Genomic DNA, 26245 nt, shown 5'->3' on the forward strand with positions numbered 1-26245 from the left:
GGAATGGGGACGAGGCAGGAGATAGCCCCCAGACCTTGCCTTTCATGCTCCATTCCCCTCAGAGGAAGGGCTGTGACATCCTGCTGGGGACTACAGGTAGGTGCTGGGTTTGCTGAGGTGGGTGTCATTAATGTGCCAGTGGCTCTTTGCACAGCGGCCACTAGGAAGTGGGACCATGTGTCTTGGTACAGCCCTGTCCTGCACGTTTTCTTATTCCAGCCCACTCTTTCCTCTGGATACCCTCCCTGAGTCCTTGACGCCACTGAACAGATACAGGCAGCGTGGTTGTCAGTGCAGAGACAGAGCTGCGGGGCATCAGCTGATGGGCACTCGGACACCTCCGTGGACATGAAGAGGTTGGAGAGGAGGGTATGGGGCCAGCGTGCCAACACACGTCCTTTAATGTCTCAACTCTTATTCTCTCTCTGTCTCTTTCTCCATCTTGCTTGTGTCTTAGGGCTTCACCTCAATGCCTCAGCTCTCTCACAGCTGTCTCTCAGCCATCCACATGGGGTGTGATTTACTGAGAGCACTGACTCTGGGGCACCCTCCCCATGGAAGCACCTTGTGGAACAATGCATCCCACTGTAGGTGCACTGAATCACTGAGTCAAAGGGCTCCTCCATCCCAGGAACTCTCTGGGCTCTCCAGGTGCCTGCCTTGGCCATCTCCAACTCTCTGTCAAATGTGTGAAGTTTGAGGCAGAGCATCATCAGGGACAGTGTTTTGTCTGACCCGAGTGTTATGGAAGCCCGGAGAGGTGGTGTAGGCTTTCTCTTTCAGCCACAGGCGTTCCCTGGGCAGGCAACCAGGTGTGTATCAGGCATTTACTGGAAACGTGTGCTTCATGAGGATCCTGCATCGCCTCAGCCCCCACTCACCCCCAGGACACTCTTGTGTCTTCATTGCAGTGCTGAACAGGGAGCCCTGAGCACTCAGGTGGCAATGCTGAGGTCCAGGTGCTGCGCTGCTGCAGGGAGGCAGCCCAAATGCACCCAGAAATGTAAGGTGAGGAGGAAGAGATGTCCAGCAAATGATCGTCACCCCTGTCCTTTTTGCCTCCTCCTTGTGCAACATCGCTTTTCCTCATTTGGCTTAGAACCTCAGGTACCTCTTCTCTGGAATCCCGTTTTCCCCACCCTTCTCTCCCAAGTTCATATCTGCTTGTGAGTCTCCTGTCTAACAGACCCTTTGCAGTGCCTTCAGCTACCAAGCTAGTAAGTCCTGACCACTCTTGGTCAGTGGAAAGAGATGGACTGTCCAGGGACAGAATTGCGTCATCAGAAAGCCAATGTTTCAGGGAGTTGAGACCTCTAGCCCTCTTCGGTGTCCATTCTTCCTCAGTGGAAAGAAGCTGTCTATGGCACGATGCGTTCCCCTAAAGGCTTTTTTGCATGATGGAGTTTTCCTCTCTGGCCCATCTTTCTGTTGCTTGAAAGCAGGATTTGGCTAAAACCTATGCTGGGGAGTCCTGGCAATAACTTCACGCATCACAATCTAATGTGATCAAATGAACATTCTCTTTCATTCCACAGAAATAGGCACCTTGATGCGGCAACTCACCTCTCTAATCAAAGGAGATTCTTCAAAGAAGAGCAGTTTGGCCCTCTCAAAGAACCTTTTCTTGCCCTTTCGCCAGGAATAGTGCCCCTAAACCAAGTCGGAATTCAGTCAAATGGGGGAAAACCTCCATGTTGTCTCTGGCAGTGACTTCTTCCCAGTTCATTTTCACAAAAAACACAGAAACACATGCCCTTCCCCAGGTTCCCTTCCTGCCTCATGGGGAAAAGAAGGTCCTACAGCACCTCATGGAGAAAGAAGAATGGGACAACCAGACCTCACCAGTGGTGTTCCTCCTGCTGGGACTGAGTAACGTCCCCAAGCTTCAGGTGTCTCTCTTCATCCTCTCTCTCATGATCTACATGGTGACCATGTTTGGCAACATCCTCGTTGTTGTGCTGGTGGTGGCACATCGGCATCTTCACACTCCCATGTACTTTTTCCTGGGGAATTTATCCAGTGTAGAAATCTGCTATACCTCCACTATCCTGCCCAGGCTGCTGGCCAGCTTCCTAATCAGGGACAGAACCATTTCTGCTCAAGGCTGCATGACGCAGTTCTTTTTCTTTGGCTGTTTTGCAGGTGCTGAGTGCTATCTGCTGGCCACCATGTCCTATGATCGGTACTTGGCCGTATGTCAACCCCTGCTCTATGCAAGCCTCATGAACTGGAAGCTCTGTCTCCAGCTGGCGGCTGGGTCCTGGCTAGCAGGATTACTGATGTCTACCATAGTCACTGGACAATTTTCCAAGTTACACTTCTGTGGTCCCAATGCAATTGATCACTTCTTCTGTGATTTTGCCCCGTTGCTAGAGCTCGCCTGCAGTGACACCACCGTGCTTAGACTGGTGACTTTCATAATCTGTTTTCTGGATGTAGTCGTCCCGTTTGTAGTCACTTTGGTATCCTACATCTGCATCATAGCTGCAATCCTGAGGATCCCAACCACCATGGGGAGGCAGAAGGCCTTCTCCACCTGCTCCTCTCACCTCATGGTGGTCACTGTTTTCTATGGCACCCTCGTCGTTGTCTATATGATACCCAGGACAGCCTCACTGAGGCAGCTCAATCAAGTGCTCTCCTTTTTCTACACCATCCTCACACCCATGGTCAATCCTCTCCTCTACAGCCTGCGGAACAGGGAGGTCAAGGGGGCTCTAGGAAATGCACTCAGAAAAACTGTGGCCTGCGTCGAGAGCTCATACTAGTTGAGATCCACCAGGAAGACACAGGTTGTGGGTCTCCTTTGACCAAGCATGGACAATTCGTAAGTGCATATTTTGTGTCCCAGGTCCATCTTTAGAAGTGCAGAATCTGTGGACTGGTTGTGGAATGAGAAGTGGGAGAGGGGAATTTGTGTCATAAAGAAATACAGGTCTGGTGTTGAAGAGTGTCAAATCTTCCCTGGCTTGCTTCCTTCTTTAAAGTAAACACGATTGTGATCCTTCAGGTGGGAGCTGTGAAATGCCACACCTGCCCAGGAGTGGGAGAAAACTTACGCTAAACATGCTGTTTCCTCTTCCGTTACCCAGCCAAGCTGAGGGCTGCCATTCTTGCATGCCTGGGACTCCTCAGGGCACCTCCCTATTGGCAGTGAGAAGTGGGCAGCTGAATCAAGCCCCGCTAGTGGACACGTCTAAATTCCAGTAGATGCATGCCAGCCCTCATGTTCTCTGGGCTTCCTAGCAGAGGACAACTGTGAAAGCTAGTCTGACAGGGTCACACACCTCCCCCTCCTCACTCCCCCCCCTCCCTCCCCCCCCTTCCCCCCCGAAAAGAAAAACCAAGATCCATCTTCAGAAGAAAGGCAAACAAGCTGGGTCTTGGCTTCCCGATGTTTTAACACAGCAATCATCACTTTCTCCCCTCTTTCCTTCTCCTAATCTGCCTCCCCCTCTCCAACCCTCCTCTCCCAATGTCATTACTTTTTTGTTTCCCACTGGCTGACTGAGGTATGGCAAACTCAGTCCTCCTGTTTTCTTCTTTCTTGCACAAGAGAGCAAGGTCAGCTCCTGAGGCATGACTGAGTACAGACACCCCCAGCAGCGGGCATGCCCCATTTCCTGCCCTGAGGCATGCACACAAGATGGAAATGTCTCCATCATCCCTGATTTGCACAAGGGCCTTCGGCCCTGACATACTGCCACAACACACTTATTCCTCCTCCAAGCACAGACGAAAATTCCTTCTCACTTCCAGGCTCAAATCACAGTTGCAAGAATTTGCTGCCCTTCAGAAGAGGCCTTGAGCTTCTTGGATCTTCTTGGTGCTCATGGCAATGTTCTTGGCTGCCTCCAGGGTTGATGGGCTTCTTGTCTATAGCAAGGACATTATGACAAACTTATAGGAAATGTTTGCTTTTCTGTCATTCTGACATGTAGAAAGAGTAGACATAGAAAAGAGTGAAATACACGGAAATGGATGCTGAGCTAAGGGACAGTAAGAACCAGGTGAGACACCCCCATAGCTGTGGCTTCCTGGCAAGAAGCCCATCCTGCAAAGGGGCTCCAGCCTCTGCCGCTCTGGAGTGGGGAATCAGCAGTGTCCATGCCACCTGGGGACACACACAGTGACTTTTGAAAGACCACCCTTCCTCTGAACTGCGTTGGATTTGTTCTTGAGGATGGGGTATCACGGCTCACGCTGCAAATACTGATTTCACTGGCACTGACCAGAGCAGCTGTCCAAGATGCAAACTGCTGCATTTAGATTTAGGCAGATTAATGTTTGTGGGTGACTTTGGATTGTTTTTTTGTGATTGGTGGGGCTTTTGTTTGTTTAGTTTTGGGGGAGGGTGTTACTTTTTTTAGATACTGATAGGGAACTCACACAACCGCCTGAAGGATTGTTGGAGGATTACTGACAGAAGGCCCAGCATTTCTTGCATCTCAAGGCATGAGATGCCAGAGGCCAAGGGAAAGATGGTTTGGGCACTACCTTGGGATTTGAGGAACAGATATGTGCTCCCCTCTCGCAACACCCTGCTCTCCTCAGTGAGGGCTGTGAGAAACTCTGCCAACCAGGTCTGAACTCACATTTGTCTCAGGTAACTTATGTCTAACTGCAGCCAATGTGGTCCAGCCAGCTCAGGATTTGAGTTTCCATTGGAGGACAAATCATTTCAATTCACACTTCTTTTCCATCTTCACTCTGACACTGAATGTTGTGTGACACAACTGTCCTGGCTCTCCGGGCAGGATGGGCAAAAGTTTGATACCTGAACGGGAACTTTTGCCCTTGCTGGAAATAGGAACGCAGCAGGCTCGAGCCAAGAGACCCAAGAAACAAAACTTCCCATAGGGCCAACTAATGAAAACGTGCCACAGGCTGTGGGACCTTCTCTTTACTGACAGAGAATTAGTGAGTCTAGAAAATACAGCTTCACCTATTTTTCCCTTTCTTGTAACTTGGTTCTCAGAATTTATGTAGAATAGAATCATGGAATCATAGAATCATGGAATCATAGAATCATAAAATCATGGAATCGTTTAGGTTGGAAGGGACCTTTAGGATCATCGAGTCCAACTGTTAACCAAGTCCACCACTAAACCATGTCCCTCAGCACCACCCCTACATGTCTTTTCAATACCTCCAGGGATGGTGACTCAACCCCTTCCCGGGTAGCCTGGTCCGATGCTTGATAACCCTCTCAGTCAAGACGTTTTTTCCTAATGTCTGATCTAAATCTCCCCCGGTGCAACTCGAGCCCAATTCCTCTTGTCATATCGTTTGTTACTTGGTAGAAGAGACCAAGCCCCACCTGGCTACAACCTCCTTTCAGGTAGTTGTAGAGAGCAATAAGGTCTCCCCTCAGCATCCTTTTCTCCAGGTTAAAAACCCCCAGTTCCTTCAGACACTTTGAATCTGCTTTGCCACTTTGAAACTGTCTCTGAAAAACTAGCTCAGGATACGTTTTTTATATTTGATTGAGCCCCAATTAATGTGCTGCATTTAAGTGAGTTTCCATACCTGGAGCAGCTTTGCACAATGTCTGCTCAAAGAGGAGAAATAGCTCAGCCTGCAGTTGGAAATGGGTGAAGCTGGGGGCAATAAATGTGTTGCTTCAGATAATATTTGGTACGCATAAAATACAAAAAGGTTGTGAAGGTGAATGGGCAGGAAAGAAACGGAAAACTGGTCACCCAGTGGAGCTCTGCAAGAGGAGGATGGAGCTGTACATAACATGAGGCCATGCAAGTGGGATCAGCATGAAGAGAAGACAACTTTTGTAGGGAAGATGTTGCAAGGGAGTACCTTGACACCTTGACTTCGCCCAACTGCAAAACAGAGTTTGGGCATAGGGCAGAAGTGACGGGCAGAGGTGTCCTGTGCTGAAAGGACTTCTCTGAGAGAAGGCTTGTGGGATTTTAGTTGGAGAGATTTGAGGCAGTCCTTTCAAGATCTAAGGTGGCTGAGCTTTGGAAAGAAGGAAGAATCAGAATGCATCTCAAGGATAGTTTGGAATTAGTTGTACTATCTTTTCTCTCTCCTATAATGTAAAGATTACAATAGTGTCCTTAAGTCATCCATGCTCCATATCTTTGTTCCCTCCTTTTATGAAGAGAGGGAGGTGGAATAGGGGAGTAGTTTCTCAGGCCAACGGATAGATCCCAGGTTAGTGAAAGGGCACAAAGGCAGGCAAATCGGTGATCACACCAGAAGATTACCTGCGTTTCCATTCTCGGAAGTCCGAGCTGTGCAGCAGAGAGCTCAGAGCTGCCTTCATCTGCCCCGCATTCCAGCATGGAAAATGAAACTAATCTAGTCCAAAGGTTGGGTTTGATTCTCTTCACATCCTAAAGCACCACATGGGGCCGGAGACAGGCAGGACACTGAAAGAGGAATCACACTTCCCCACTTCCCTGGACAAAATCTTAGGTGCTTGTGGGAATCTCAGGAGGCATGGCATACCGATTTCTGGGTTCAACGAGCTGGTCAAATGCCTTGTCCCCGTGTCTGTAATGGTGGCTTCGATGTTGGGCTCTCGTGTGCAGAGTCTGCACAGGGACGCTGCTGTTTCTTGAGCAACCTGCTCGACCTCAGAGCTAGCCCTGCTTGGAACTAAAGGTCGAAGTAGAGACCCACTGATCACAGGACAGTTCCACCCTGAATTGTCCCATGAGCATCTGCTGTAGCCACTCTCACATCCAGGCTCAGGGAAGGGCTGTAGGGAAAGGGTCTGTTGGGGTCTCTGGTCCAGCCTCCCACCAAAGGGTGGGAAATCGCCAACCTCAGACTCTGGTCAGCTGTGACTGTGGAGCTGAAACCTGAAAACCTCCAAACATGGAGATCAAAGATCCTCTGGGAGGGTCCCGCTGCGGTGCAGCACCACCCTCCTACTCAGTTTTCACTCTTATGTCCTCCAGGTCATTATAAACATTTCAAACAGGGCATATTACGATATCGACCCCTGCAGAACCCTACTGGAGAGATACCTCCAGGCACAGTACCATGCAGGAACCACGTGCCTCCAAGCCCAGCAGTTCAGCTGTTTTTTTACCCACCTGCTTATCTACCCATGCAGATTCTACTGTCCTCAGTTAGAAACAAGGTGGGGGTGATGCTGAATGCCCTTCTGACTTCCCAGTAAAAGTTACCGCTCTCTCTGCCCAGCAATCCTGTCCTTTCAGCACAGAAAGCAAAGAGGATGGCCAGGTGCGATCTGCTTTGGGTAAAACCCGTCACCTTCTGTTTCAAACACACAGAAAAAGGCCCTGAGTGGACATGCTCTGGGGCACAGCCTTCAGCTCCCCTGCTAATCCTTTGGGGCATGCACTTTTTGGGCGCTGCCAGTGAGCAGACAATACCCCCAGTCTCCGTGATCTTCCAAATCACAGAGTGACCACTGTGACACTGGCTGCCCCCTCAGCTCCCTCAGCTTCCGCCCCTCCTGTCCATAGACTGGTAAGGATTGTGTTTGCTCGAGGACTTGACCCCAGCCGTTGCTGGTGGTTCTCCTGCAGGTTCCATCCTTGAGCCCGAGGCCTGGGAGACCTTGCTGGGGCAGACTGAGGCAAAAAGGACATGGGGTATTTCAGATCTATCAGCACCAGTTCTTATGAAACTCAGCAGTGGCCACACAGTGGCTTTGTTTCTCCTTGAACTGTTCCTGAAGGAGTAAACACTCATTCTGGTGCCCTTGAATTGCCTTTGGGGGTTAGATTGAATTGTGCTCTGGACTATAGCAGAGCTTGGAGGAGGCTGTCCTTGAAGACCAGCTGGAATGAGCTCTGCCACCATGTCACAGCTCTGTCTACCACAGGAACGGCTCCAGCTCGTCCTTTCTGTGCCCCTGGCTGAGATCATTGCTGCACGTTTGTGCTGAAGCCCCCCAGCTGTGGCACCAGGCAAGCGGTGACTTGCCATAAGGAATCCTGGTGTGCAAAGCCCTGTGTGTGCTATTGATGGGACAAGAAGAGGGGGTACTCATGGCCAGCTCTTCTTCTGCTGGGAGAAAGGACACAGCTGGAAGTAAGTGTCTCTGCCCAGCTGAGGGAGGGAACATGAGAGATTGCATCAGGCTGTTTTCCAGCAGGTTCCCCTGGAGCCCCAGGGACACCTCCAGGGAGCCCAGAGGGGACAGAGAGAGTGCCACCGTGGGCTGGTCCTCTGCTGCTGAGCTGGGCCGGGCTGCTGGGACGGAGGGAGCTCCTGGCAAGCGGGCAGCGCTGCAGAGAGACAGCTCTGCCCAGGAGCAGCTCCTCTGCACAGCGCAGCAGGGCTGAGGGCACTGTCTGCAGGCAGCGAGGGCAGAGCAGAGTGTTCACCAGGGGAGGCATCTCCACAGCCCTCGGCACAGTAAGTCTCTGGCTGCGGGGCAGTGCAGCTGCAGCTCCTGGCACCATCTACAGCTGGCACCTTCCATGGCTGGGGCAAAGGAGAAGGACGTGCTCCAGAGCAGGGCTTCCCTGCCCCACCATCAGAGGCACAGGGCACGATGGCTGCCTGCTCCTGGGGACGTCTGCAGGAGGTGACACTGGGTGTGCAGGCAGGGGTGGGCAGAGCTGTCCTTGCCAGCAGGGTCCCTGCCCCCCGGGGGCTGTGTGCCGGGGCAGGGGCTCTGCCGCCTGCTAGGGTATGCTCTCAGCCTGCCCGGGGAGCTCCCATGGTGCTGTGTGGAGAAGCTGTGGGTGGAAGGAGTGACCGCCAGTGAGGCAGATTACTTCTGCTTTTGCAAGGGAACTGCAGGGTTGAGGACTGGTCCCAGCTCCAGATCACCCCAAGGACATTTTCAGAGGGTTCTTTTGAAAAACAATGTCAAGGAACTATTCACCTGCAAGGGAACAAGTCTATGCTGTGAGTTTTCTCCTCTTGGTTGGCTGGATGGGCAGGGAGAGATAGGAATGGATTTCTCCACCGTGCACAAGGCTCTGAGACCCCATTTGTTGATAGGACTTGTCTGAGGTTCTCGTTAACCCCTGCACACGAAGATGTCCCTGGGCAGTGCCCTGATGCCAGGAGGGGTCTGCAGGGCAGAGCTGTGCACGCAGCAGGCGGAATGGGGTCTGTGAGCATGAAGAGGGAGGAGATATGGGGACAGAGAAACAGGTCCTGGCCAAGACAAGCTCCAGGTAAGAGAGTCATGGGCAGGGAGGAAGAGAGGCGGGCTCCCAGAAATGCTGTGGGAAGGGGGATACAGGCATCTCCCTGCCCTCCCCGACAGTGCAGATGCCTTCCCTGGAGCAACCCCTGGTCCCCTCGCTCACACAGCAGAGCCTCTGCCCTTCGTGTCATGCGGGTTTGGTCATGAGTTGCCTTTCCAGCAACCTGACCACCACAGAGGAGATTTGCTGAAGTGTCCGACTGTGTCTCCCTCACCTGCCTGCCCTGGCAGAGGTACTTTGGCATCCCCTCTTCTCCCGTCTGCCCTTGTTCTTACTGTTACACTCCCTGGTTGGGGGGACTAAGGATTGAAGCGCAGCTGAGACACCAACACTGCACGTACTTTCGTGCACGTATGTCCATGGAGGAAAAGCAGCCAACTTGCATCCTGTCTGCCTTTGGCGCTCTGGGAATCACAGTGTATGCGGCTGGAAATGACCTGATCGTGCCTTCAGGATGAGCAAATTTAAGATAAGTGATTCCTTCTTTGAGGGGTCCTGCTGGGCTGCAGGCTGCCCTCCAGAAGGACACAGTTCTCCCACGGCATCTCTGTGTTATCTAGCAGTCCCACAGAGAAGACATCGTGGTGCTAAAGCCATGGAAACGCTACTGGGCAGCTGTCTGTGGGCAGCTGTAATGAGCCCTCTGTGTCCCTGGCTGGGAGGGCAGAGCTGAGGTCTTCCTCAGGTACGATTAGAGGGGCTGAGGGCTTTAGAGAGATGCACTTGGAAGGCGCATTCCTCTGCTCGCACCAGTGCCACAGAATCGTAGACTCCTAGAATGGTGTGGTTGGAAGGGGCCTTTACGGGTCACCTAGTCAACCCCCTGCAATGACAGCCCGTTTGTGTCTCAGGACCCACAAGGCGCAGCAGGATTTCTGTCTTAAAAACACTCCTAAGGTGTGTTGGGGCAACTAAAACAGTACGAACACAACAACATCCCCACAGCTCTGCTCTGCAGTCGGGTGCATTGGGAGCCACAATGCTGAACAGCTCTTTGCTATCAAAAGTGGATTTAATCTGAGATCACCCCAAGTTCCTATTTTCCTTTTGCTGTAGGACAGGTCTGAGTCCTGCAGAGCCAACAACAGAACCTCCTGTTCTCTGGGGCACCCTCAGACAGCACCAATCTCAGCTCACAAAAGGTCTTCCTGGACAGGTAAAAGTGGTTTGGGGGTGTTTTATGAGAAATTGAATAGATTATACTCAGAGAATTCCAGCTCTGGAGCCCCAAACAAAAGAAGGGCATGGACCTGTTGGAGTGGGTCCAGAGGATGGCCACAAAGATGATCAGAGGGCTGGAGGCCCTTTCCTATTAGGACCGGCTGGGAGAGTTAGAGTTTCTCAGCCTGGAGAAGAGAAGGCACCAGGGAGAACTTATTGTGGCCCTCCAGTAACTAAAGGGACTACAGGAGAGCTGGGGAAGGACATTTTACAAGGGCATGTAGACATAGGCTGAGGGGGAATGGCTTTCAACTGGAAGAAGGTAGATTTATATTAGGAAGAAATTTTTCACTTTTATGGTGTTAAGGCACTGGAATAGGTGTCCCAAAGAAGTTGCGGAAGCTCCAACCCTGGAGGTGTTCAAGGCCAGGCTGGATGGAGCTTTGAGCAACCTGGTGTGGTTGGAGGTGTCCCTGCCCATGGCAAGGGGGTTGCAACTCAGTGATCTTCAAGGTCCCTTCCAACCTAAACCATTCTATGATTCTATGAATTCTACCCTAACTTGTCACTGTCTTTACATTTTGAAAAGGTCCCTGTGCCCAAAAGAAGAAAATGCCCAATGGCAGCTCCATCACCCAGTTCCTCCTCCTGGCATTTGCAGACACATGGGAGCTGCAGCTCTTGACCTTCTGGCTCTTCCTGGGCATCTACCTGGCTGCCCTCCTGGGAAACGGCCTCATCATCACCGCCATCGCCTGCGACCACCACCTCCACACCCCCATGTACTTCTTCCTCCTCAACCTCTCTGTTCTGGACCTGGGCTGTATCTCCACCACTCTCCCCAAAACCATGGGCAATTCCCTCTGGAACACCAGGGCCATCTCCTATGCAGAATGTGCTGTCCAGGTATTTTTCTTTTTCTTTTTTATTTCAACTGAGTATTTTCTCCTCACCGTCATGGCCTATGACCGCTACGTTGCCATCTGCCATCCCCTGCACTACGGGACCCTCCTGGGCAGCAGAGCTTGTGTCCACATGGCAGCAGCTGCCTGGGGCAGTGGGTTCCTCAATGCTGTGCTGCACACGGCCAATACATTTTCACTCCCCCTCTGCCAGGGCAATGCCCTGCACCAGTTCTTCTGTGAAATCCCCCACATCCTCAAGCTCTCCTGCTCACATTCAGACTACCTCAGGGAAGTTGGGCTTCTGGTGCTTAGTGTCTTACTAACATTCGGGGCTTTTGCTTTCATTCTCTTTTCCTATGTGCAGATCTTGAGGGCTGTGCTGAGGATCCCCTCGGAGCAGGAATGGCACAAAGCCTTTTCCACGTGCCTCCCTCACCTGGTTGTGATCTCCCTGTTTATCAGCACTGCCATGTTGGCCTACCTGAAGCCCCCCTCCATTTCCTCTCCATCTCTGGACCTGTTGGTGTCATTTCTGTACTCAGTGGTGACTCCAGCAGTGAACCCTCTCATTTACAGCATGAGGAACCAGGAACTCAAGGACGCCCTGTGGAAACTGATGACTGGTATGTTGGCAGAAGCAGCAATGAACTGCCCATCTTCTACATATCACACATGATGTAACTCATTACAGGCCCAGATTGTCTTTAGTACTTTTTTTCCTTTCATTTATTTGTTTTTTAGCTTTTCTGGGTTTTGTTAATGCTGTCAATAAAAGTGAAGAATCATCCTTTATCCTATTGCTATGTCAGGATCCGTCTGTGTTGTGGGAGCCACAGACTTCGCGTAGATAAGAAGCTCTTCTCTCTTTGTTTTTAAAAAACTGAAGGACCCTGCACTGACTTGTTTGTCTGAGATCCTTTCTCCGAGAACTTCTCTGGAGCTGCAGGGGCCACGTCTGTGTGCTGAGGTGAAGGGGGCAGGAGCCACCCGAGCTGGGTCTGCCTCCCAGCCTGACCAGCATGTCCCTGAGCACCACAGCCCCCAGCTCTGCAGAGCCGCACCACCAGCTCGTGGGCTGTGGGACGCCTGGGGAGGGGTGCAGGAACAGCTGGCCAGGCCAGCACGGATGAGCTCTCTCGGGAAAAGGCTCTGAGGGGAGATGGGCTGTAGTGGGAGAAGAGCAGGGCACCGTGTGTGTGCAGGGCAGCCATGGAAAGAGGAACCCTTTGCTCTGGTGGGACAGCTCACGGCAGGCTGCCCTGTCCCTGGGGCCAAAGGACCTTCCTGAGGGTGCCCTGGGCCAATTCTCTCATGCAGTCCTGGGAAGGACGTTTGGCATGGGGGGCTCTAAGCTGCCTGGGGTGGATATCTCCTCAGCATGAAGGCTGGGTGGACCATTGCCAATGGGGCTGCTCTGCTGGTCTGTGCTGGGAGAGAGCAGGAGGTGTCCAGATTCAGGGAGGGTGTGGGCTGGCGGGGCTGGCAAGTGCCCCAGAGAGGAAAATCCCAGGGAAGAGCTGAAGTGGGGGAGTGTGCAGGGTTGGGGCACACAGCAATGTCCTGGCACAGCCGGGCTCCTGCGAGAGACATGACAGACCAGACAAGCAGGGTCTGGGCTGTGCCTGTGCTCAGTGGATACCCCAGGGAAGTTGTCCCAGCGCCATCATCACAGAATCACAGTATCATGGAATTTCCTAGATTGGAGAAGACCTGTAAGATGACATAGTCCAATCATTAACCTAACACTGACAAGCCCATCACTAAACCATATCCCTCAGCACTATATCTACACGACCCTTAAACACCTGCAGGGATGGGGACTCCACCACTGCCCTGGGTAACGCATTCCAATGCCTGATGACCCTTTCAGTAAAGAAATTCTTCCTAATACCCAGTCAAAACTTCCCTTGGCTCAACTTGAAGCATTTCTTCTTGTTCTAACACCCGTTACCTGACAGAACACGTCGACACCCACCTCTCTGCAACCTCCTTTCAGATATGTTTAGAGAGCGATAAGGTCTCCAATCAGCCTCTTTTTCTCCAGGCTAAACAACCGCAGTTCCCTCAGCCGCTCCTCATAAGACATGTGCTCCAGACCCCTCACCCGTTTCGTTGCCCTTCTCTGGACACGCTCTGGTGTCCTTTTTGTGGTGAGGGGGCCGAAAGTGAACACAGTACTCAAGATGCGGCCTCCCCAGTGCCCAGTACAGGGGGAAAATCTCCTCCCTGGTCCTACTGGCTACACTAGTCCTGATACAGGCCACGATGCCGGTGGGCTTCTTGGCCACCTGGGCACACTGCTGTCTCACTTTCAGCCGCTATCAACCAACAAGAGAGGTCCCTCTCTGTGAGCAGCTTTCCAGACACTCCTCCCCAAGCCTGTAGTGTTGGCGGGGGTTGTTGTGGCCAAAGTGTGAGAGGTGGCGTTTGGCCTCATTGAAACTCCTACAGTCTGCCTTGGCCCATGGGTCCAGTCTGTCCAAATCCCTCTGCAGAGCCTCCCTACCCTCAGGCAGATCAACACTCCCACCCAGCTTGGTGTCATCCGCAAACTGACTGAGGGGGCACTCCATCCCCTCATCCCGATCATTGATAAAGACGTTAAACAGGACTGGCCCCAGTACTGAGCCCTGGGGGACACCACTCCTGACCGCCCGCCAACTGCAATTAACTCCGTTCACCACCACTCTCTGGGCACGGCCTTCCAGACAGTTTTTTACCCAGCAAAGCGTGTGCCCATCCGAGCCATGAGCAGCCAGTTTCTCCAGGAGAATGCTGTGGGAAACAGTGTCAAAGGCTTTACTAAAGTCCAGATAGACAACATCCTCAGCTTTTCCCTCATCCACTGAGCGGGTGACCACGTTGTAGAAGGAGATCAGGTTAGTCAAGCAGGACCTGCCTTTCACAAATATCTTTGATAATGTGGCACTGAGTTCCACCTGTCTGTATCAGATTTTATCCCACAGTGAGGGTCTGCAAAACTAGAAAGGGCTACTGCGAATGTGTCAAGAGAATTAGAAAAAGCCATTAATGAGGGCAGGCAGTATGACAGCCTTAGAGGAAGAAATCAAATTTTTATCAAAAATGGTAATATAGAAAGTCTTAGCTCTAGACTCATTTAAAAATATTACACAAAATAGGGTAGGGATCTCCCCTAAATCTCTTTGGGTGGCTAACCTCTTGGCTCCCAGACTTAGGAACAGGACTGTGAACCGAAAGGATTTGGGTTGTTGTATTCACTCTCTTGTTTTGCTTTCTAATTAGATGGGTGTGTATTACCTTATGAACTTGATTTACGACTTAAATAATGAAGAGTATAGTGTGACCCTGACGGTGAAAGGAAAAGGAGGGACTGTTAGGAAAATCTCATTCCCGAACTATTGTAACAATTACTCTTTAGAGTACGAAATTGTATGAACTTTCTTAAGATATACAGCGTTTCTATTGCGTACTGCATAGCCATGGTTCAGTCAGCATGACTACAGGACCCAGCTCATTGTCGGGAGGAGAAGACAGCCCCCAGCCTGAAGAAGAAAGGATACTCCAGCACTGCCCGGATGACGCCAGCCTCCCAGCCCCTCTGACACCCCTGTGAAACCCTCCCCTGATCTGGCATCAGAGATAAGGAACTGCAGCGAGACCGACTCCAGGGACGTCTCCATTAGGAGAGCAGCAGGTGGATGATGATGCCACAGCATGAGAGTTGCTTTGCCAAACAGCAGCCTGTGTGTGCGTGTTACGTAGCGATCACTCAAATTGTGTTGTACCTGAATGCTCTAAAGGTATAAGAACCATGTGTGAAACTGCATTTGGGGTGTCCCAATTTGACTGGGACCACTCGTGCTCATGAACAGAGAATCACTCATGTAATTCCATACTTTGTGTCCCAGTCTCTCTCCTGGGTCAGCATGGGCAGTTGGAAGGTTTTCATGATGTTATCCTCGAAGGTCGAGAATTGTCCCCATAGGTGGCCCAGAAGGCACTTGACTGCCTTTATGGTGCTGTCCTCCCAGGCAATGATCGTTCAGGAAGGACTCTGACTGAAACCATGACTCGAATAGGACTGCCTCAAGAACATGAGAGCAATGTGCCATCCTCCCCTATGCAAGATGGTCCCCCTTTCGAGCCCAGTCGAAAGGAACGGGTGGTTTGCAAACTCTTTTGGGCAAGGATTTCAGATGCTTGTGCAATGCCTCACACAACTGTGGCCTGGGCACTCATAGACAACACATACCTGATCATTTCCATAGTGTCAGTGTCAGTGTGTGTGCCTTCGGAAACCATGCACGTGCCAACAAGCAATGGGATTTGGGTGAGTGGCGTGTATGTACAGTGAATATGAACTACAAATTTATACCCTTGTGAAGGCAGGATTTCAAAAGTTTCAAGCAAAGTCCTTACTGTCAAAAATGCTGAGTTTATTTTTTTCTAAGGTAAGAATAACCTAGACTTTTTTTGTTTTAAATAGATGCCCTCTGTCCCCCCTTCCACTCTTCCTTGCCCAGCAAGACTGCAACCTGCTGCCTCCTGTTCTGCGGGTCGTGAGCCATCCATTGCAGAACAGCCTTGAACACGGCCTCTTCTTTCCCACTGAGCTCCTCCTTCTGCAGGACACACAGGAGGTCATTGATGGAGAGCTCCAGAAACTCTCTCGACACCCTGGTCACCCCCTCCAAGTGATGGGGGATGAAAGCATGGGCGTCTTCTCGCAGGTCAATAATAAAGTCAATAATAAAGGCAGTAGTAATACTCGGTGAATCTCCAGATGCCGACGCAGTTCTCCAAGCACAGCTGGGACTTTAAGAACTCGCAGCACAGTCTGACGATGCCCATGATGTTGAACTGGTCGGCCGCTATCAGCAAACGTTCAACGTTGATGGCCTTGACCAGTACTGTGCCGGTGTAGGCGTACTTGGTAATGAGCCGCATCATTTCAGGTGACGTGCCGGGGATTTTATAGACGACGTTCCCGGCATAGCTCCAGCGGGTGGAAAACAAAGCCCTGAAAAAAGCAAAGCAGTGCTGGGGGAAAAAGCATCTTTGCTGCATTAAACCCGTACCCTATTATCCCCTGTGCCTCCTTCCTGGGGCACCAATTTGGGCACACGCAGTAGCCACGCTGGGAGGCCGTGGGGTTTATTAATTCATGTGTTACGAGCCGGTTGTTTTAACAAGGAGTCACCGCCTCCGGCTGTGCACAGAGAGCCACAGGGCCAGTGCCCTCCTTGCTTCAACAAGACCACCAGAGAATGGCGCTGTGTGGGGAAGGAACACCTCCCGCCCCACGGCAGACAAGCCCGGCTGGCCACACTCCAGCCCTGCACCGCATCGGGGGGTTCGTCAGACACCGCTTCCAGTGCTGCTGTGATATCTTGGGTTGGGGATTAATTCCGGTGTCCAGGGAGGCACCAGGACTGTGGGGAAGTGCTGGAAAAGAGGTTCAGTTCCAAGGGAAGCGCTGGAGAGACACTAAGGCAGCGTGACACAGCCTGGAAATGCTCTGTGTCCCCATCCCCTCTTGTTCCAAGCACTGACCTGAAATATTGACTGCAGCTACAAAGGATGTTCTTGTGAGCACTGAACTCAGTGCCAGACATCACAGAGTCTCTCCTCCAGGCAAAGCTCACTGAAGATGGTGCAAAGCACAGCACTCATCTTCCTCTCCCTGGGTGAGGATGAGTGTCGCTGGGAGCCAAGCTATCGCCCACGTCACAGCCTGTGGCAGTGGAAGGTGCTTCTCCTGGAGGTGCTACAGCGCTTTGTCCGTGCCCTCCCTCCAACATACGTCTCCCAACCCCTGCCTGTCTGGTGGCTCTGGAATGTGCCCCAAAGTGAAATCACAGGCGCAGGGGTGACCTGGGACCGGCTGTGAGCCCCTGCGCAGCTGGTGCTTTACCTCCATATTGATTCATGGGTGGTGGCAAATGCTCTGTGGGGGGGGTTACAGCAGTGGGAACAGAGCAACTGGCAGTGCAGAGGTAGACCCATCTGGGCTGCTGAACTGTGGCAAGACATTGCTGCCCGGATAGAGAATCTGGTTGTGAAAGTACATCATGTAGATGACCACGTACCCAAGGGTCAGGCCACTGAGGATCATCAAAACAACCAGCAGGTGGATCAGGCTCCTAAGATTGAAGTGGCTCAGGTGGACATGGACTGGCAACGTAAGGGTGAACTATTCATAGCTTGGTGGGCCCATGACGCCTCAAGCCATCAAGGAAGAGATGCGACATATAGATGGGCTTGTGACCAGGGGGTGGACTTGACCACGTTCACTATTGCACAGGTTATCCACGAATGTGAAAGGTGTGCTGCATTTAAACAAGCCAAGCGGTTAAAGCTTCTTTGATATGGAGGACGTTGGCTGAAATATCAATACTGGGAGGTCTGGCATATTGGTTCTATCACACTCCCTCAAACACGCCAAGGCAAGCGCCACGTGCTCACAACGGTGGAAGCAAACACCGGATGGCTGGAAACACACCCTCTGCCCCATGCCACCGCCCTGAACAACTATCCTGGGCCTTGAAAAGCAAGTCTGATGGCGACATGGCACCCCAGAGAGAATTGAGTCAGACAGTGGGACTCATTTCCAAAGAGCCTCATAGACACCTGGGCCAAAGAGCATGGCATTGGGCGGGTGTATCACATCCCCTACCATGCACGAGCCTCTGGGAAAATGAAACAATACAACAGACTGCTATAAACTACACTGAGAGCCATGGGTGGTGGGACCTTCAAAAGTCGGGATACACATTTGGCAAAGGCCACCTGGTTAGGGAACATTTGAGGATCTGAATATGTTCGGGAAGAGAGTCTGGGTTATTCCTGACACAAGCAAAGGCAAAACTATCTGTTGGATTTCTTTATTTTAAGGCCCTGAGTGCACTTGGTGGGTGATGCAGGAGGATGGGGATGATCGATTTGTTCCTCAAGGGGATTTGATTTTGGTGAGAATGTCCAATGAATCAAATGATATGATATTTATTGTTAAATTACCACTATATGTCATCACTGATACGGTTGCTATATGCTCTATCTATGGCATTGCAGTGAAAGTGACCTAAATTAATGAAGAATGAACTTTGATGAAACTGAGCAAAGTGCAGAAGTGATGGAACCAGAAGTGGCTGCAGCAACTGGCACCCGGGAATTGTCTTGAGATCGACATCTTCAACCCACAGATGATGGGCATGGGCCCTGCCGGCTACACCAGCTGCGAGCTCCAGATGCAGCACGCAACAAGTCAACACCACACACCACGTCTCCTGCTGGGAAAGACAGTTACAACAAATGGAGCCCAAAGTCATGGACTAAATGAACTCAAGGGACATTTCAGTGGGATGGGCCATGGACTAAGGGAATGATATCTGTGTGCATATATACATATATGAAAGACAGGAAAATGGTGGTTATTTATGGAAAAGTGTAAGACCTGGGCATGAGGTAGATGGTATAGAATAAGGGGCGGACGCTGTCCTGGTTTTGCCTGGGATAGAGTTAATATCCTTCCTGGTAGCTGCTGTGTTTTGGATTGACTTTGAGAATAACATTGCTAACACGTATTGTTTTAGTTGTTGCTGAGTGATGCTTATATTAAGTCACGGACTTTTTCAACTTCCCGTAGAGGGTGGGGGGCCACAGACAAGACAAGCTGGCCAAAGGAATATTCCATCCCATAGATGTCATGCTCAGTATATAAATGGGAGTTAGCAGGGGGGCAGGGATCGGTGATCACATCTCCGGACAGGCTGGGGAGTTAATTATTGGGAAGTGACAGCAATTTGTGTTGCATCACTTAATTTTTATTATTATTATTATTATTATTATTATTATTATTATTATTATTATTATTATTATTAATAATAATATCTTTTCTGTTACTGTTCTTTTAAACAATATTTATCTAAGCCCATGTCTTTTTTTTTCTGTTTCTCCCTTTTCTCCCTATTCTACCTGGGACATCCCATTTCATTTAAGAGCTGTTATCTGACTGGCTACATCTGACTCAGTGTTGTGCAAGGGTCAGACACAGTAGGATCAAGCCTCAAAAAAAGTAGTATAAACCCAGAAAAATATCAATAAGCAGGATTATCACAAGAGAAAAATTCAGGCTCGTGGTCTAAGATAAACTCTGGGCAATGTGCGGAGAAGAGGCGGTAGGTTATTGTCGGTGAAACAGCGTCCATTGGGCCTGTTTCCACAGGGCATCCTTGAGCTCCTGGTTCCTCATGCTGTAGATGAAGGGGTTCACTGCTGGAGGCACCACCGAGTACAACACTGCCACCACCAGGTCCAGAGATGGGGAGGAGATGGAGGAGGGCTTCAGATGGGCAAACACTGCAGTGGTGATAAAGAGGGAGACCATGGCCAGGTGAGGGAAGCATGTGGAAAAGGCTTTGTGCCGTCCCTGCTGTGAGGGGATCCTCAGCACTGCCCTCAGGATCTGTATATAGGACACCACAATGAAAACAAAACACACAAATGCTAAACAGACACCAACCACAAGAACCCCAACTTCCCTGAGGTAGGAGTGTGAGCAGGAGAGCTTGAGGATGTGGGGGACTTCACAGAAAAACTGGTCCATGGCATTGCCCTGGCAGAGGGGGAGTGAAAATGTATTGGCCGTGTGCAGGAGAGAATTGAGGAACCCACTGCCCCAGGCAGCTGCTGCCATGCGGACACAAGCTCTGCTGCCCAGGAGGGTCCCGTAGTGCAGGGGATGGCAGATGGCAACGTAGCGGTCATAGGCCATGATGGTGAGGAGAAAATACTCAGCTGAAATAAAAATGAGAAAGAAAAAGAGCTGGACAGCACACCCTCCGTAGGAGATGGCCCTGGTGTTCCAGAGGGAATTGGCCATGGCTTTGGGAACAGTGGTAGAGATGGAGCCCAGGTCCAGAACAGAGAGGTTGAGGAGGAAGAAGTACATGGGCGTGTGGAGGCGGTGGTCGCAGGCGATGGCGGTGATGATGAGGCCGTTTCCCAGGAGGGCAGCCAGGTAGATGGCCAGGAAGAGCCCGAAGGTCAAGAGCTGCAGCTCCCGTGTGTCTGCGAATGCCAGGAGGAGGAAGTGGGTGATGGAGCTGCTGTTGGACATTTGCTGCCTCTGGGCATTGGGACCTGTCCAAGGAGGAAAAGGCAGTGACAAACTGGGAGAGACTTCTCTGAGGAAATCCCAATGCCACTCCTCACAGTAATCCCCCTCCCACAGCTGAATGAGGAATGACCCAGCTCATTCCCAACCCCACAAACTCAGTGACACTGTCCCTTATCGGGTAAAATACTGCTTCGACACCTACTTTCCATGAGGGCACCTCTGGGGCAGGAGTCAGAGGCAGAGTCAGAGGCAGAAGAGAAGCTGACCCGCACCCCCTCCCAACTCCTGAGATGCAGAGTTCAACAGAGGGGTGGGGAAACAAGGAAAAACACGTCTGTGCTCTGAAAAAATGAAGCGAGGAGAGGGAGTCAGACAGGCGTGCAGTGAAGCCTTCTCCTTAGTGACAGTGTCTCCAGACAGAGACACTGCAGGGCACTTGCTTTTATGTTGTGCATTACTTGTAAGACAATCACAGGTCTCCTTGACTGCAGGTGCAGCTGCCGAGAAGGCATCTCGGGCTCTGGACCCTTTGGCTGTGGGGCGGGTGTGAGAGGAGAGCAGAGGCTTCCTGCCGAGAAGTTGTCTGAAGTTCAGGGGGTGGCCGGAGGTGCCAGGATCCCCCCTGCCCGGGCACTTCTGGCAGCAGCTCCCTCTCTGTCACTGCCTGTGTCTGGGCTGCCAGGAGCTGCCCCTGCCTGGAGCTGCTTCTCTGCCCCCCGGGTCTCCTCCCTGCCAGTGCCCCAGAGCCCATCCCACCCGCTGTGTGCTCAGATCTGCCCTGCAGACCCCTCCTGGCAGCACAGCGCTGCCCAGGGGCATCTCTGGGTGTGTGGGGGCTCAGGAGCAGCTCAGGGAAGTGCTATCGAGAACGGGGGTCTCTGTGCCTTCTCCACAAAGGAGAATTCCATTCCCACCTCCCACTGCCCACCCAGCAGCAAAGAGGAGAAATCCCACAGCACAGACTTGTTCCCTTTCAGGGGAAAGGTGCCTCGATGTCCTTCTTCAAAACGGGCCCTCTGCAAATGTCCTGGGGGTGATGTGGATCTGGAGCAGCCCTGACCCACACAGGTCCATCTCAGCAACAGAAGGCATCTGCCTTGCTGGCAGTCACTCCTTCCACCCACTGCTTCTCCCCACAGAAGCTCCGTGGGAGCTCCCTGGGCAGTCGGAGAGCTGACCCTGGCGGATTCCCTGCCCCGGCACAGAGCCCCAGGGTGCAGGGACCCTGGTGGCAAGGACAGCCCTGGCCAACCCTGCCTGCACACCCCTACGCACACCTCCACAACCATCCCCAGCAGAAGGCAGCCCTCGGGCCCTGTCCCTCTCACCGGGCAGCAGGGAAGCCCTGCTCTGGAGCACATCCTCCTCCTCTACAGCACAGAAAATGAGAGAGTCCTCCTAACAGAGCCCAGCAGCTCTCAGATGGACCAGCTTGAGGAGATCCCTCCAGGAACTGGAGCTGCATTGCCCGGCACCCCGAGACTTACCACGCAGAGGCTGGTGAAGATTTCTGCCCCAGTGAGCTCTCAGCACCCCCCACTCCCAACTGCCTTTAAGCTCTCTCTGCCTCGCAGGTCTCCCCTCTCTGCCTGCAGGCAGTGCCCCCAGCCCTGCTCCTGGGCAGAGCTGTCTCTCTGCAGTGCTGCCCGCTTGCCAGGACCTCCCTCCGGCCCAGCAGCCCGGCCCAGCTCAGCAGCAGAGGACCAGCCCACGCTGGCACTGCCTCTGTCCCCTCTGGGCTCCCTGGAGGTGTCCCTGGGGCTCCAGGGGAACCGCCTGTGAAAAAGACTGATGCAATCTCTCATGTTCCCTCCCTCAGCTGCGCAGAGACACTTACTTCCAGCAGTATTATTTCTCCCAGCAGAAGAAGAGCTGGCCATGAGTACCCCCTCTTCTTGTCCCATCAGTAGCACACACGGGGTATTGGACTGTTGGCACCAGAATTCCTTAAGGCTAGTCATGGCTTGCCTGGTGCCACAGCTGGGGGGGCTTCAGCCCAAACGTGCAGCAATGATCTCAGCCAGGGGCACAGACAGGACGAGCTGGAGCCGTTCCTGTGGCAGACAGAGCTGTGACATGGTGGCAGAGCTCAGTCCAGCTGGTCTTCAAGGACAGCCTCCTCCAAGCTCAGCTATAGTCCAGATCACAATTCAATCTAACCCCGAAAGGCAATTCAAGGGCACCAGAATGAGTGTTTACTCCTTCAGGAACAGTTTGAGGAGAATCAAAGCCACTGTGTGGCCACTGCTGAGTTTCATAGAGCGGGTGGAGCTATATCGGAGATTCTCTACATCCTCTTTGCCTCAGTCTGCCCCAGCAAGGTCTCCCAGAGCTCTGAGACTCAGGGCAGGAATCTGGAGGAACGCCACCAGCAGTGGATTGTTCCCAAGTCACCTTAACTAAGACAATCCTTACCAGTCTATGGGATAGGAGGGGTGGCAGCTGAGGGAGATGACAGGGTAAGCCAATGTGCCAGCGTGTTCAATGACACTCCGTAATCATTGAAAGGCCATGGAGGTTGAGGGAGGGAACATAGAGGTACATAGACAGGCCAGAGGGATGGGCCAAAAGTAATATCATGATGTCCGATAAAGAGAACTCTGAAGTCCTGCCCTTGAGGTGCACTAACCCCATGCAATGACAGAGGGCAGGGGCGGTGTGGCTGGGTGGCAGCTTTGCGGGAAAGGCTCTGGTGGTCCTTCAGTTTCATTAGGCAAAACAGGAGCCAGGGGCAAAGAAGGCCAACAGCATCCTTTGCTTCTCTTTCCATTCCCTGAAATCCCGAGTGCTTCTCTTTTATTCTCCTAATACCCTCCCAAAAGAACAGCCCACCTGTGCTGGTTTGAGGTGAAACAGAACCCTTTTTCTGTTCAGTAATTTGACTTTGCAGCCAAGCCTCCTCGAACTAACTGAACTCTCTGAAATTTAATGCATATTGGCCATAAGCTGTTGGCTCTCAGAGTGACAAAACCTGATTGTATATAATTGATGCCAAGGCATGGTATGCAGAGAGGCTCTTGCTTAGACTTTTTGCTATAACAACCAAGGGCAGCTCACTTTGTTATATGCCCCGTTGGAGGGTCGGAAGCGGTAAAGTGTAGAGGGGTCACACCTTTGGATAGGAGCGGAGATGAGAAGTGACCCCAAACTGACTAACTTATCTAAACTGACAAGTCCTTTCTCTCTCCCTCCTCTCCTTGGAAAGAGAGGTGAGGGAGAGCATCTGTCGTTTGTCGCAGTGGCCAGGCCGGCCCAAACCGCAAGAAGGGTGAAGGAACTGCACTGTTGGACTGAAGGCAGTCCTTGCTCCTGCACACAGAATTCCAGCCACAAATAACTTCATGTTAATTTAATATTTGGTTCGCTGTCTCGAGAAATTGTCCCTGACACACCCTTGGCTGGGCTCAAGCAGCATCTTGTCTGGGAAGCTCTCCTAACAAACAGCCTCATCCCAACTTCATTGCGTGGTCTGTAAACGGAGAGGCAAGCCCTGCAGTGAAAGTGGAAGGTTTGTGGGTGATGGTGGTGACTGAAATGACCCACAATGCACCTTTGGTGTGGCTTTCTGGATGCTCAGAACCAATGGACCTCTGAAGGAAAGTCAATCTGGAATTGGAGCTTACGGAAAACACATTTAAAACTCTTCTACTGAGCCAGTTGGAGCAGCAAAATTCCTGTTAGTGTTTGCCTGTGTAAAGGCTGTATGGGAAGTGCACAGCATAAAACAGACCATGCAGCTTGAGCTAAAATATGCGTTAAGGAGGAAAAGGATGTTACAAACTCAATAAGCAGGTGATTGAACCAGGGCAATGCCCTAGGAGATCCCACTGTCTTAAAGTAGCAGATCCCACTTCTCCAACCTGTCAAGTTTACGTTAGTCATTGCAAAGTGAAAAAGGAAGCCGGTGCCATTGGAACCCTGTGGTGTGCCATGTATGATTCACAGGATCTCCTGAGAGAAATGGATGAGAAGGTAAAGAATGTGCAAAAAAAAAACCATCTGTAAATTGAAGGAGGAGGAATTTCCCAAAATAAAGACAATCATCATCTTAATCAAAATTTGAGAGGAAGATCTCAAGGTAAACAGACATAGACCCTGGTTACAAATCAAACAGCTGGACTTAGAAGTTGGACAAGCGCAAGATTTAGAAACAGAACTAAAGGTTTTAGAAAATGAGCTACAGAAAGCTGGAACAGCAGCTCAGCTTCCAGCAGAGTAACATATAGTCACGAACAGAAGTCACAACCAATCTTGACCCAAGGTGGGAAAATGTCATCTTCCAACCAAGGCAGTGAAAGGGATTAATGTGAAAAGACCCATCAGGTCAGCCTGCATAGTAAGGGAAAGCAATATTTATTACGCTGTAGATGCAGAAGGCGATAAGCATTGGATTTTGCCTCAGAATATTCAAGGAGAGTTTATCGAAGTTCATGCGTGAGCTCAGACAAAGACTCTGAGCAGCGGGTGGGGGCCTAACTTGAAGAAGGATGTATATCTCTGGTGTAGGAACTGCCTTTCTTGTGCCATGACCCATGCAGACAACCCTGGATCAAAAGCCCAACTCCAGCACCAACATATTGGAAGCCCACGGGCACAACTGCAGATCGATTTTGTGGGACCTCTGTAAGTGACAGCTTGAAACACCAAACACATCTTGGTAGTAGGAGATCCTTTTGGTACATAGACAGAAGCCCCCCCTTGCAAAACCAACATGGTGGCCACCACTGCCTATCTGCTCTTTTAACTGCTCCACACCATAGAGTCTGATCTCAGCACTCACTTTATCACAATAACTATGCATGAGCACTGCAAAGCCTAAACGTAAGATGTGCCACCCTGTCTCTGCCAACCCGTGGGGCAGAGGAGAGGCAAAAGCCAGTAACAGGGTTTGGATGTTGAAGGTGGGGTCCAGCAGAGATGAGGAGTCAAGGGAGTGGATGGGGAGAGATAGGCAAAGGTGAGACAAGTTCTGATCTTGATTGTGAGGCCACTACACTTGTAGGAGCATGACTGTGCAGCAGCTGGCCCCAGCAGTTTGGGGACAAGAGGTTTATCACAAAACTGCTCTTCCCAGCAGAACCAAGATAGGGGCAGAGGGAAAGGGGAGCGGCAGGCCAAGGGGAGATGGCTGGCATGGTGATGATTCTGAGGGCACTTCCACAGCAGCAGCCTGGTTGGCCCTCAGGAGACATGCTGGCCAGCAGGCATGCTGAGGTCATCCAGCGCATCAGAGACCCCACCCAAGAGGAACTCCATCCTTGGGAAGGGGAGGGGGTGAGGCAGGTGGAAGAGGCCCACCTGGATCCTGGGGGTACCTCTGTTACAGCAACCTGACCAACCATGGCAGACAGAAGGGCAGGTGGGGCTCATGGCCACCTGGCTCAGGGCGAGCCCTGACACTGGTGGAAAATCTTCTCCTTATCTCCAGGTTGAACATCCCCTCTTCCACCCAACACTTGTCTTTCATCCTCTTAATATGCAACAAATTGGAGAGCCTATCTCTGTATTTTTATGACCTCCTCCTAGGTTCTGACAGGGTGCAAGGAGGTCCCCCTAAGCCTTCTTTCTGCTCTTGACCTTCCTTGCAACCATTGGCTCAAGGCGAGCTTTGCCTTCCTAAAAACAATGACATCAATAGAGATAACCTTCTTCCTTGTAACGTCCTTGCTGTCACCTCCGGGCAGCTGCTTCATGGCCCCTGTCAGAGCCAGCCTCGTCCCTCTACTCACCCAGCCTCCCTGCCCCTCCCCAAATGCATTATCATCACGGGAAGACCTGTGGTGCACGAAGAGGTTTCTAGGGCAATCAAAACCACAGTCAGTGGAGAGAGGGAAACAAGGGTGGGCTCTTTGTGTGCTGTATTATGTTAGTGTAAGATATCTACACATATAGACACACAGCAAAAACGGATCCTT

General features: G+C 51.5%; 3 protein-coding genes across 3 annotated transcripts in view; 2 read left to right on the top strand and 1 right to left on the bottom strand.

Annotated features, from left to right (window-relative positions):
* Window positions 1–1808: 1808 nt before the first annotated feature.
* On the top strand, window positions 1809–2768 carry LOC309685222 (olfactory receptor 8A1-like; the record flags this gene model as incomplete). Its single annotated transcript, XM_082501030.1, has 1 exon — window positions 1809–2768. The coding sequence occupies one exon, from the start codon at window positions 1809–1811 to the stop codon at window positions 2766–2768; it is 960 nt and encodes a 319-aa protein (XP_082357156.1).
* An 8169-nt stretch (window positions 2769–10937) lies between these two features.
* Window positions 10938–26245, top strand: part of LOC309685223 (olfactory receptor 14I1-like) — a gene marked incomplete at both ends in the record, with an annotated part of 55375 nt that continues 40067 nt past the window's right edge. The window contains one exon of the mRNA XM_082501031.1: window positions 10938–11107. Within this exon, the coding sequence (XP_082357157.1) occupies window positions 10938–11107 (170 nt within the window). The remainder of the gene's footprint in view (window positions 11108–26245) is intronic.
* On the bottom strand, window positions 19395–20330 carry LOC309685220 (olfactory receptor 14A16-like; the record flags this gene model as incomplete). Its single annotated transcript, XM_082501028.1, has 1 exon — window positions 19395–20330. One exon carries the CDS (start codon window positions 20328–20330, stop codon window positions 19395–19397), a length of 936 nt encoding a protein of 311 aa, XP_082357154.1.

Source organism: Vanellus vanellus (genome assembly GCF_965231255.1).
Source record: "Vanellus vanellus genome assembly, contig: HAP1_SCAFFOLD_561, whole genome shotgun sequence".
Classification (NCBI taxonomy): domain Eukaryota; kingdom Metazoa; phylum Chordata; class Aves; order Charadriiformes; family Charadriidae; genus Vanellus; species Vanellus vanellus.